Genomic DNA, 13,548 nt, shown 5'->3' on the forward strand with positions numbered 1-13,548 from the left:
TGAAGGCGTCAGAACAGTTTCATCTTCTTCCTCCCTCTGCTGTTGAACATTTCACTCCGGAAGCTCCTGAAGTCAGAGGTCTGTGTGCAGAAGGTGAGACCAGAGTCGGCGGCAGTGTCCCAGAGAGGGGTTGGGACCCACGCGAGGAAAGCAGGCCAACCAAGCAGGGGGGCTGAAGTCTCAGAGGAGGCCACAGGAAGAGGATGCACTTGACAAGGCCGCAGCCTGGCGAGCTCGGGAAAGTGGTTTCATACAGTAGGACTAGGTAAGTAGGTAAATATGTGAGAAATATGAGGAGGCAGGTGTCTCACGTTGCAAAAGAGGATTAGAAATGTGAAAAGGCAGAGAGCTAGAAGGCGCCTTCTGGTGTTGGGCTGTTGGTGTGAATTCATGGCTTCCAATACATACAGATCAAAACAGAAAAGAGTATGGACAAAGAGACAGACCATCTACGAGGCACAGGCGTACAAGGCACACCTCGAGTGGAGGGCAGAGAGAGAACATTAAGAGAACCTTGTCTGCAAACCAGGCCCAATCTAAATACAAGGTAACGGCAGAGGAATCTGAAGCTAGTGGTGCACTGCAGGTGATCTTAGCAATAAAAAACCCAAACCCGATTCGACTCCAGGCTAAAAGGACTCGACTCCTAACCCAACGACACTGGCATAAATATTACTAACCTCAGTCTTTACTGGCCCATGCACAATATTTGACGTTCAATCAAAAATTACAAAATCCCTATGAAAGCAAGAAAAAATAATCCACTTTCTAGAGATAAAGCGAGCGACAAACCAGACTCGGTGAGGTTGAAACAGAATTTAAGATGACTATGATTACTATGTTAAAAGACCTAGTTAGTGGATAAGGTGGAAAACATGCACAAAGACAATGAGAAATTTTAAGAGAAATAAAAATTGTAATAATAATAATAAGTCAAAGTAACAGAGATGCCAAATGCCTTCGACAAGCTCAAAAATAGACTGAACGGAGCTGAGAAATTTTACTCTATGTAATAAGTACTATCTCAATAAACTTGACATTAAACATACTATCAGTTTACAATGATTTTATTCAAATAATCTAGGTCACAGTTTCTCAAGGAACAGAACCAATCTAGGTCACAGTTTCTCAAGGAACAGAACCATCATTACCAAAATCACTTTAACAAGGAGTCTTGATAAAAAAACATAAATAATGGTCTCCATACTAAACCAGATGAATCCCAGTCCTGTGAGTAAGGCTTAGAATCTTCATTTTTAAAAAATACCCTATGTGATTCTGATACACACTGAAGTTTGAAAACCTCTTGGCCAGAGTATAAATCACTTTTTAAAAATTAAATGTGAACTGAAGTGTTCTTGCTATAGAAAGACAGGTTGGAAGTATAACAAAGGTACATAATAAAGCCTAACAATAAAATTACAAATTAAATAACTGTTATTTATCTAATATTATATATTAAAGACCAGCACCTTCAAACATATTACTTCTAAAAAACTAGTACATGAATATCTCACTCTTTATTCCTATAAGCACACAAAAATAGATGAAATGGGGAAGGCTTTCTAAGGAATAAAATCTAGAAGATAAAAAGAAAAATCTTAAAAATGGGGAAGGCTTTCCTAAAAATGACTACTTTAAGGTTAACCACAATAAATAAAAACTAAAGACAACATAAAAATCCATCTTTACAACACATATAACAAAAGATGAATTTTCTTAAATTTTCAAAGAACTCTTTCAATCATTTAGACCAACAGACCAGCTTCTCAGAAAACATAAATGACTTAACCCCCTTCCTTCAGCTGCTCTTTCTCCCGCTCTCCAAGCTCACTCTTCAACCACCTGAGTCATGAAAAGGAATCTGCCACACCCACTGCCCCGCCACGGGAGGTCTCACGTGTGTCTGTGTGTATCACACCGAAACTTCCAGAAAGGAGAATTGAGTTGTTGTTTTTTAATTTACAGCAAAAACACACACACACACACACACACACACACACACACACACACACACACACACACATTCAATTTTCAAACAGTTGGTTTTAATAATTAATTTTTAGTATTAAGAGGATCCATATTCATCTTTCCTGATTCACTCCTCGATTCTGGTCTTATTAACCTTCCCCACCCTTGTTTGCCCACGTCATTCATTAACCGCAGCAGCAAAGCCTTGGAGAAGGACGGCTCCTGCAAAGGAGACGTGGTGTATATAAAGCTAGGATCTGTCATGAATTTATGTCTTACTGAGATTCTCAAATGGAAAAACCATTGTTCCCTAGGAACAGTCCTACCTGATGCCTCCAGTTCTTTCAGCAACTCTTCACATTAGTTCAATATTAGATAATTAAGAAAAACAGTATGCTCCTGGGGAAACCTTTCATTTTATTAAATTCCATTCACAACCTCTTCCCCAAAACAAACAAGGTATTACTTGATTTTGCTCACCTCCTCTTCTGAAAGGTAATATGCTGCGAGCAGGCCTCCAATAAAGCGAATGTTGACTTCAAACACTGACACCTCTGAATTCTGTGAAAATATTGAAAATATTCACATGTACATGAAGCTTTATAGTTTTCAAAATGTTTTCAATTCTTCATATGCTTCTTGCAAACATCGTGGAGAACGTTTTTTCCGCGTTCTACATCCTTGTTTCTCACGCAACTGCAATCTCACCTCCCATCTGTTAATGTTACTGAAACTCCTCCATTATTGTCACCGGGGTTTCCTAACCTTCAAAAACAATGGGCCATTTTCGTGTACCTTACGTATGTGAAAACGTCAAGATGTTTGGCACTGCTGACTATTCTCTCCTCCTGAAAGCCTCACTTCCCGAATTCTGGAATTAGCGCTCTCCCTACTGGTCCTTTTCCTTGTTCTAATCGCTACGGTGTAATGTCTATTTTTGCTTGTCTCTCTCCTCATGAATTTTAAATATTTTGCTAATATATGTAATAATAAGGGTCAAAAGAGGCACCACAATGATGATAGAATGATGGATTATTCAATTAATAATGTTGAGAAAACTGACTCCTAGGTACGAAATTGATTTGGATACTCATATATATATCAAAATGAAGTCCAAATGATTTAGAAATACAGAAAAAATTACAAAAAAGTAGAAGAAAATGTGACAATATTTAAAATTCCTTGAGAAAGCAGGTCCTCTGTAAGCATAAAATCAATAGCACTGATAACAAATGATGATAGAAAAACTTGAACTTTCTCCAAAATATAAAATACCTGAGGAAAAAAATTATGAACAAAATTAAAAGGCAAACAACAAACTAAAGGAAATTTGGCACAAATATAGCAGTATTAATAACATTACTACATATTATTCTATATGTGTGTATTTAAATATGGATATAAATACTAATGAGAAAAATTCTAATACATGGAAAGAAAAGGAGAACTGGCAGAGAACATGACCAAAGAATCCATAGAATAAACATAATGACCAATATAAACATTTATGATTTTTAAATAAGAATTAAAAGGAAATATATATTACTTTGAAATCTTTCCGATATTCACAGGCAGAACACATCATTTGCTAACAAAAGTATATTTCTCTAATATAGTATTTTCACAATACGATGTAATTTTTTAATAACATAATTGTCATCACATCCATCCTCAAAAGCGAAGTGCTTTATATTACTTCACATATTCCCAATATATAGCATACTGTAATAGACATTCACCAAACACAGAGAAGGGAACGAGGGAGGGAGGACTTCCATCACCAGAACAATACTCTTCCAGCCAGTTTCCCTGATTTCATCCTTACCCTCCTCCCTACACTCTATTTATTCATTATTCTGTAGCTACAGTGAGCCTTTTAAATCTTAAGTCAGTTTAGGCTACTACTCTGCGCACTCTGTGCAAATCCTCACAATGACTTCCGGCTGCGTTCAGAATGACTGATAAGACCCAACATAATCAGATACCTCACGACCTCTCTGATGTCATCTCCTACCAATATTCCTGTGACTCACTTTATTCCTACCAAATGGATCTACTTGCTGTTCCAGAACTGCCAAATTCACTCCCATGTCAATCTTCACACTGTACTTTACCTGAAGGTCTCTGAACAAATGTCACCTTATCAGAAAGTTTTTCTGACTACACGATATAAAAATAATCCTTTGTCACTAATATTCTTACCCTGCATTATTTCTCTGGTTAACAGTTATCATGTGATTACTATTAAATTTATTTGTAAAAGTCAAACCTTCCCTCACAATAGAGACAGAGGTAAGTTCTAGAAGGAGAGCAGGGAGAGAATGGGAGACTGGCATTATTCAAAGGAGCAATGACAGAATCTTCCAAAACTGATGAAAACAGAAATCCTCAGGCTGATGAAACATTACGAGTCCTTTAAAGAATAGCAGATACATGGTAATGGAATTACAGTACAACAAAACAAATATTAAAATATTAAAACAAGGTCAAGAAAGATTATCTTTGAAAAATTAGACCAATAGCACACTTTTCAATAGTATAACAGAAACAAGAAGACAATGGAACTGTACCTTTAAAAGGTTTAGAGAAAATAATCATCAACCTCTAATTCTATACTCAGCTATAATATATCTATTAGGAGAGAGTTTTATATACACATGGCTTCCCTTGGGTCTCCTCTCAGAAATGTCACTGTAACAAAGAATCCTTCAATAGCCACCCCTGTAAAATAGCAACCCCCCCACTACTTACTCCAATCCTACTTTTTCTTCTTTATGGTTCTCCACAGCACTTAACACTAACTGATGTACTATATATAACCTGGAAAATGATATAAATGGAGCCATTTCAAAATGGAGTTGGAGCCGCCATCCCAGAGGAACAGCCTTGCATGTCATACTCCTCAAACCTTTGGATGCTTGAACTGGGCAAAATAACCTTTGGGCTGGGCCAAAGCAGCATTATCTTCCAAACAACTGCTTGTAAAGCTGACAGGAAAACAGACAGCCTGACTATAAGGACTGAAAATGAAGGACATTCTCTAGAATTAGCACCACCGAGGATATTAACTTGAGAATAACTTAACTTATTAGCACCAACAGAAATTCCTTCCTTTTCAACCATGTAATTACTTCCCTTCCCTTTTTCATAAAAATCCCTTGCCTTCACCTAATTGGGACATAATTTGGGTTTCTGCTTGAATCTCTGACCCCAGACTGCAATTATTTTTTAACTCAAATGCTTGTTGCCCCTTACGTTTGGCTTTTTATTTTTAAGTTAACAAATGTTTTTCTCCCAAAATTAGAATATTAACTCAAGAAAGAGAGAAGACTCTGTTTCATTCATTCCTGTAGCCACAGAATCTAGAACAGTGTCTATCGCAGAGAAGGTATTCAATAAAGATATTTATTTATTCATTCCTTTATTTGGAAGTTTCAAATACAAGTTGAGACCAACCAGACAATAATTACACGTAAAATAAGACGGAGATGACCTAAGTTAAAGGATTCTAAGATCCACGTGTCCGTCAAAAGGAGGGCAGAGAAACTGATTAATTGTAAATTTTGATAAGAACACATATAAAATTTGAAGGGTAACCTCAAAATGAATAGAAATGGAAAGTATAAGTGTCAAACTAATAGAGAGAAAAAGAAATGTGAAATAATTTAATCCAAAATGAAGAAGATAGAAAATAAAGCAACTGAAAAGTACAATAATAATATAGGTAGCTAAATGAAGATGGAAGGCTCAACCCCAAATATGTTATCATAATAAATGTAAATATTTCAAACTTAACAGTTAAAAAACTCCAAGACTGGACAAAAGTAACAACAATCCAAATGCCACTATATGCATAACATACAGCTAAAACATATGACACAGAAAAGTTAAAAGTAAAGGGATAGTGAATGACTGTGCTGATTATTAAGTCACCCTTTCTCAGGTTCAAATCCACCCTTCTGTACTCCACTTTGGTATTACTGGAATTGGAACTCTGCAAATGCACTTTTCGTTTGCCAGCTGGCTGCCTTGTAGGCCGTGCCACTAGGGGGTTTACTGATACGAGGCTAGAGGAAGGAGGAGGGACTCATTCCTTCCGATTCACCTCTAGTTTCTGACAGTGTCAAACCAACCGTGGTTCCGCACCGGCAGAGGCAGCTGGTTCCAGGTTTCAGTTCTGCGGCCACACACACACACACGCACACACACGCACACACACACACCCTCCCTCCCTCCCTCCCACCATACCAGCCTCATCGTGGTCCTTAGCGATACCAAGCACCAGCTAGGTGCCCATGCCTTAGAGGGCTAAGTCCCAGCTCTGAGAGCCCTGGTAAGAGCTCCTCAGCTGCCAGAAACAGAGTCCCAAGCTACTGAATTTTAATTATCCCGACCTCTTCACATCGTTCTCACAGACCCAGGGGAGGCAGCTGTTTACTGCAGTTACGGCCCTTGTGATACCACGATGTTCTTTTTGCCTTTTCAGTTCCCCATTATTTGGTTAACAATTCTAAACATTAAATACGCTAATTAAAATAAATGGTATAGTTCTAGTTCCAGCCAACGGATGCAATGACATACCAGCAAATTATCAGACACACTAAAGCTGCCACGCTAATGAACAGGAGTATCTGAGATTGCACGGATGCCAATTCTCTCCAAATTAATCTATAAACTGAATGTAATCCTCACTAAATTTCAACCATACTCCAGAGCCTAAAAGAACAAAGAGTTGAGAATTAAGATAACTTCCTAGTAGAACGAGATCAGATATCAAGATTCAAATGTAGATATCAAGTTTCTTATAAAAGCATTGTGGTTAAGAAAGTTTAATAATGATGTACGGATAAAGAATACAAGGCCAATGGAAAAGAACAGACTAATATGACCAACGTGGCATGTGTAAACAGTGGGGAAATAAACATAGTGCCTGTCTCATCCTATAGAAAAAAACAATTCCAGAAGGATTAAAGACCCAAATGCAAAAGCAAATGTTAAAACATCTCAAATTAAGTATAGTAACATATCTTCATGACCCTTAAGGGCTTTTTTAAGGTACAAAAAGTATAACCTGTACAATGCTACGTAGCCAAAGAGAAAGAAAAGACTACGCCCCCTCAGCCTCCATGCACAGTAAGATTGGGCCACGTGAGTAAGCTCTAGCAAAACCGGGGTGACCCACTCCTCAGAATTGTTCTTAAAAGACAGTCACCTATCTTTCCTCTATCCCTTCTTTTCTGCAGCTGAAAAATTTATTCACCTTATTTTGAGGTGGTACCATGAGGCAGAAGCTATATACTGAAGTTGACAGAGCAACAAGACAAAAGACCCCAGGTCCCTGATAATCAAGGAGCTCCCCAAACCAGCCCTAAGCTGCTTTTCTCTGCACTTAATATGGATGAGTGAGAAATAAATATCTATCTTGTTTAAGCTACTTTATATTAGGTTTTCTGCCACCCATAGCCAAATCTAAACCTAACTGATAATAAAAATTTTTCTTATTGAAATATATGCAAAATATTAGAATAATATAAAGAAAGTAATCAGATTTTATCCAGTTAGCATCAGGAAAGACATCAGAGAAGAAATGCTTATGGATTTAAATCACAATTTGAATGATGAAGGGTCTGCCAAAAAGTGAAACATATCGGGTGACCTCCGACTACAGTCAGAAGGAACAGGAAGCACAGATATCATGATAATGAAGAAGACAAAACGGTCCACACATCTTTTAGATGAAGACTGGTAATAATGAAAATATTGTTACCATTTACTGAGCACCTTATATGTACCAGATTATCTCAAACAATACTTGCAATATTGCAATAGGATAGCAATTTCATGACAGGTTTAGAAAGAATAAGAAACTTTCCCAAGTCACACAGCTAAAATGTAAAGCCTAAGCAGTACCACTTAACAACTATGCCAGAATACTGGAAGGATGGGCATAGGCCTAATTAGGGAGGCTCGTCAAAGCTGAGCCAAATCACTAAATCGTAAAACAAATAATAAAGCACTCATTATTTGTAAAGCAATTTATACTATACTGATATTTCTAGTTTTCTGCTTTTTCCCCACCAACTCTTACCTTAACACACTTATTTAACACACTGCTTCACCCCATATGATAAGGACAAGAAAAGCAAAAGGAAGGTGGGGAGAAAAAGTGTTTATTTTATGTAAAAATTAAGTAATAACTGATAATCCCAAAAGAAGAAAGGAGATTTAGGATTTCCTTAAACTACTGGTATAATGCTTAAAGCTATTGTGGTCAGACACTGTGTATTTTCACAGTCAGTCCAAAAAGTTATCAATTGTATACTCACCACACTGAAATCAAGGTTGTCTTCAATCCATTTTTGCCCATCTCGGAATTCGTCATGAAGTCCCATGATATAAAGGGTATCCAAAGCATCTACTATGGTAGCTCCCATCTGTGAACTTCCTGTATTTGGAGGAGAAAAACTGTCATTAAAAAGATGTCCTCCAATGTGGAGAAAAAAGGTACCTTCATACACTGTTGGTGGGACTACAAATTGGTACAGCCACTACATTAAACAGTCTGGAGGTTTCTCAAAATAATTAAAAATGAATATACACCTTTTGACCCAGCAATTGCACTTCTGGGTATTTATCCAAAGAAAACCAAAACAATAATTCATAAAGATCTATGCACACCTATGTTCACTGCAGCTCTATTCACAATAGCCAAGATATGGAAGCAACCTAAATGCCCATCAACAGATGATTGGATAAGTTGTTATGGTTCATATATACAATGGAATATTACTCAGCCATTAAAAAAATGAAATCCTACCATTTGCAATGACATGAATGGACCTCAAGGGTATTATGCTGAGTAAAATAAGTCAGACAGAGAAAGATAAATACCATATGATTTCACTTTTATGCAGAATCTAAGGAACAAAAAGAACTAACTAATCGAAAACAGACTCATGAATACAGAGGACAATCTGGTAACGCCAGAGGGGAGAGGGGGTGGGGGACTGGGAGAAAGGGGTGAAGGGTTAAAGAAGTACAATTTAGTAGTTGACAAATTGTCACGGGGATGTGGAACATGGCATAGGGAATGCAGTTAGCATTAACGGCTAGGTGGAGAGCCAGAGGAGAGAAAGAGCAATTAGGGGGATCGTGTTATAAATTATATAAATGTCTAAGCAATGTACTGTATATTTGAAACTAATAATAAAATTAAATTTAAAAAAAAGATGCCCTCCAAATAAGGTCTATTATAACTTTTTATGTATAAAAAGCAAGTCAAAGTAAAAATATAAGGACCAAAAAGAATATCCAACGTGGCTCATTTTTTCATAAGAATAGATAATATACTTTGTTTAATATATTTTCCTAAAGATGACACATTGACATCTAATGGGAAGATAAAAGAAAACTTAAATTATAATTCTCCTTCATTTTCTTCCTTATCATAATATATCTATCTACTTAATTGAGATAGGTTTTTAAAAAAAGATTAATTCCAGAAATGGGAAGGGTAGTTCAAGACAACAAGCTAAGTCATAAGACAACCATGCTCTTCTCGTACAAATTCATAGAAAAGGCAAAAAAATATACTCAAAAATAATAACGAAAGTATAACAAAGCTACATAACCGTAGTGGAATAGAAACTATAACCCTTAGCAACCAAAAAGCAGGTTGATAACAGTGAAAAATGAAGCCATAAAACAAAATATGAGTAGAGAAAATGGAAATAATAAGATCTATCCACCTTCAAGAAAGAGATAATCCTGACCTTCAAGGAAATGTTTCAGCGAGAGAGAAACTAATTCAACAAAGCTGGCTGATACCAAACCTAGAGACTATCAACACGTGACAAGACAACAGGCCAATCTTACTAATTAGTGTAACTACAAAACTTCTGAATAAAACATTAGGAAACAAACGTGGCAGCGTAGTAAAAGAATAAGTAACAGGGAGCAGATGGGTCCTCCCCAAACCCAGGAATGCAATTATTCTTTCTTTCTTCTGAGAAGGAAAATCAACCACACAGTTCACTGTCTACACTGACACGACTTTACTATCAGACTGTACACATCAAGAGTTTACTGTTTGAGGGGTCTCTCTCTTGCTCAAAACGGTAAAAGCTGCAAAATAATTTTATTGTTTATTCCAGGAACTTCCTGAAAGACCATCAACTATTCAACAGAAAGTACCAAATAATGTCTTAAACCCCAAAACGCTGAACTCTTTGCCTCCAAACTATCCGCTTACCAATCCTAAACTATTATATCACGATCCTTATCTAACCATAACCAAACATCCTCCAACTGAAAGGCCCATCGTAAACCAGATTTTAAAGTTTAATAAATATCTCAACCTTTTCCTTCCCCGTCTGTCAGGCTCCGGTGAGGCAGTGGGTCTACCTCACCACAGTAAGCACTAAGCTCAGCTTTGTCTCATCAAGTTATCTTGGTGATATTTTTTGATATTTTAAGAGTCAGCATTTGACATTACTTAGCTACTCTTCTTTCTTTTCTTTCCTTTTTTCTTCCATGACTTTCTATATTGGGTAAATAGTGTTTTCTTCTGATTTGTTAAAGCTAAATAAATTTGTTCTTATACGGTGTCGTTAACTTACATTACATTTTCTTGCTCATGTGCTCCTAAGAATTTATTCAACTTATCGGTAAGTACATCTTCCCACTAACGACTACGTCCCTACACTGAAAATTCCTTGGTCTTCTCTCCACTCAGTTTTCTTCGTGTTGACATTAACTAGATTGTTTGTTCTGGTTTTTACAGACACATTTTCCTTTTATTTTTCCTGTTCCTCAGCTTTTATTAAGATAATAGAAACTTTACCAAGCCATTTAATTACCTACATATCCCCATCCCTTGCATAATCATTCAAAAATATATTTCTTTTTATTTTAGTATATCATTCAAAATATTTATCGTGTTTATTTTAAATCCTTAAGAGTACCAGTTTTTGTCTTATTTCAAAGTCTATAGGTAGTGATGCTCCTCAGAACTCTCGTTATTTATTTAGTCTGGTGAACGCAAATTCCTCGCAAGTGCTGACTACTCTGAAATGGAAAAAGGCCTGACCTACCTGTCTGTTCCGTGCCAACTCTGCTTAGTTCCTCAGGAAGAAGTCTGTGCCATAGGCTAAAGAGCCCAAGGCAGAGACAGGCAAAGTTGGAATTACTGGCTATGATTATGACTGTTTACCTAGATGACTCAAGGAAGGTCTAAAACTGTCCTTAGGTCAAAGAAGTAAAACATGAACTGCATAATACATACGACATTAATACAAATTATTATGAGAACACAGAAATCAACTAAAGCAGTTCTCAGGGAAAAACTCATAACTTGAATTTGTTACAATAATAAGAACAAATGAAGTAACTGAATTCACAACATTCGACTAAGAAGAAAAAAATGATAAATTTGACCAACGAAGTGGAAGAATGAGAAAATCTAAAAGCAAAAATAAATTAGAAATTAATGAAGAAAACTGTGAACATAATAAATGCAAAAGATGATTCTATACGAATAATTATACACTGAATCTACCACTAAACAATGTTTAAAAACTAGTCAAGGGAAAACAAAAATCCAAAATAAGAAATGAGAATGCATCGACAAACAGATACAGAGGAAATTTTTTTAAATCTATAAAAAGCCCATTTTAGTTATATCTTTCCAATAAATTTGAAAAAATGAGTGGAATTGATTTTCTAAGAAAATATATATAGATTACTTTGACTTATGAAAGAAGAAACAGAAGATCTAAACAAACAGACAAACACAGGAAACGGAATTCTCAAAGAGCTACTCACTATAAAAGTACCATACTCCGTAACGTCACAGAATAAAGCGTGGGAAAATAGAGCTTAACATTCAATTTATGAATTCTGCATACCAGATGCAAAAATCCAAGAAAAATAAATAAAATAAAATAAAATAAAATAAATAAATAGATAGCTAGATAGATAAATAAATAAATAAAATAAAACCACTATCTGATCTCATTGTAAGCATCATGGAAAAATTGAGGAGAACCGCTGAGCTGTATGGTAAGTTTATGTGAAGATACCGGGAAACTACGCCCAGAGTATATACTACATTATCCTTCCAGCAGCGGTGCTTGAGAGCTCTAATTGTTCTACCACCCTTATCAATATTTGGTGCTGTTTGTCTTTTTATTTTAGTCATTCTAATGGTTGTGGACGATATTACACTGTGACTTGAGTTTTAATTTCTCTGATAACTAATGTGCTTTTTTGGTTATTCATACACCTTCTTTGGTATATGAATTATTTATATATACTGAATACATCCTTATAGACATATATCACACATTTTCTCCAAGTCTTGCGGCTTGCTTTTTCATTTTGTTATTGTCTTTAGGAAAGCAGAAAATTTTAATTTTCATGAAGTCCAAATTATCCCTCTTTTTTCTTTTATGGTTTATGCTTTTTGAAGTCTAAAATCTCTTTGCGTACCTCGAGGTCACGGAGATACTCTCAAGTGCTTTCCACTGGAAGTTTTACACTTTTAGCTTTTATGCCTAGATCTGTGATCCATTTTTGCGTACAATGTTGAAGAGTCCACGTTCATTACTTTTCTACATGAATACGTAGTTAATGCAGCAAACTACTGGGAAGACCACCCTTTCACCCACTGAATCGCCTCAGCACCTTTGCTGCAAATCCATTAACCATGTATGTGCAGTTCTATTTCTATTCTTTTCCATTGATCTCTATGTCCTTATGCCAAAACCATACTGTCCTCATTACTGCAGCTTTACGCTAAATCTTAAAATCAGATCATATAAATTCGACTTGGTTTTTCCTTTAAAAAAACTAATGACTGTTGAGCATGCTTTACATTTTCACATAGGTTTGAGAGTCGATCTATCATTTATACAGAAAAGTCATTTTCATTGGGATTGCTTTAAATATAAGTATGGATTTCAAGAGAACTGACATTTCAACAATATTGAGGACAGCAGCCCCCCTTTATCCATGAGGGATATATTCCAGGATCCCTAGTGGATGCCTAAAACTGCAGACAGTATTGAACTCTATATATTTTTTTCCTATACGGACCTACCTATAATAAAGTTTAATTTATAAACTAGGTACAGTAAGAGATTAACAACAATAACAATAAAATAGAACGACTACGACAATATACTGTAATAAAAGTCACAATGGCTTTGGGGCCGTTATGAAGTAAAACAAGGGTGACTTGAATACAAGCACTGCAACAGTCACCCGATAACCAGGACGGCTACTACGTGACTAATGAGCGGGTAGTGTGTGCAACTCTAACAGCAGCTGGAAAAATCAGTGTCAGTGCTAACTAACTTATGTCCAGCACCATTTCCCTCTCTCCACTCATAAGCTCCGGGGGTGAGCCCTCACTGGGCAAAACCAAACGAATACACCCCATCCTTCTGAGTATAGCTCTTGGGTCAAGGATGGGCACAAAACGCAATTAAAGACAGCCAGAAACAATAAGTCTTTCGATGAGATTTCTGAGAAACCCAAGCGTTCTCCTCTTTTCTATAGAGGCGTTAGTATGAAGAC

The 13,548-nt window shown here is 36.3% G+C and overlaps 1 protein-coding gene across 4 annotated transcripts in view; it reads right to left on the minus strand.

Moving 5' to 3' along the window:
* MAN1A2 (mannosidase alpha class 1A member 2) overlaps window positions 1-13,548 on the minus strand; it is a 290,151-nt gene that overhangs the window by 65,212 nt on the left and 211,391 nt on the right. For all 4 annotated transcript variants that reach the window (XM_011366509.2, XM_023535421.1, XM_011366501.2 and 1 more), the window contains 2 exons: window positions 8,298-8,416; window positions 2,452-2,532 (listed from right to left, as the gene is read on the minus strand). In XM_011366509.2, the coding sequence (XP_011364811.1) occupies window positions 2,452-2,532; window positions 8,298-8,416 (200 nt within the window). The remainder of the gene's footprint in view (window positions 1-2,451; window positions 2,533-8,297; window positions 8,417-13,548) is intronic.

The sequence above is a fragment of the Pteropus vampyrus genome, unplaced genomic scaffold (assembly GCF_000151845.1).
Source record: "Pteropus vampyrus isolate Shadow unplaced genomic scaffold, Pvam_2.0 Scaffold6, whole genome shotgun sequence".
In the NCBI taxonomy this organism is placed as follows: Eukaryota; Metazoa; Chordata; class Mammalia; order Chiroptera; family Pteropodidae; genus Pteropus; species Pteropus vampyrus.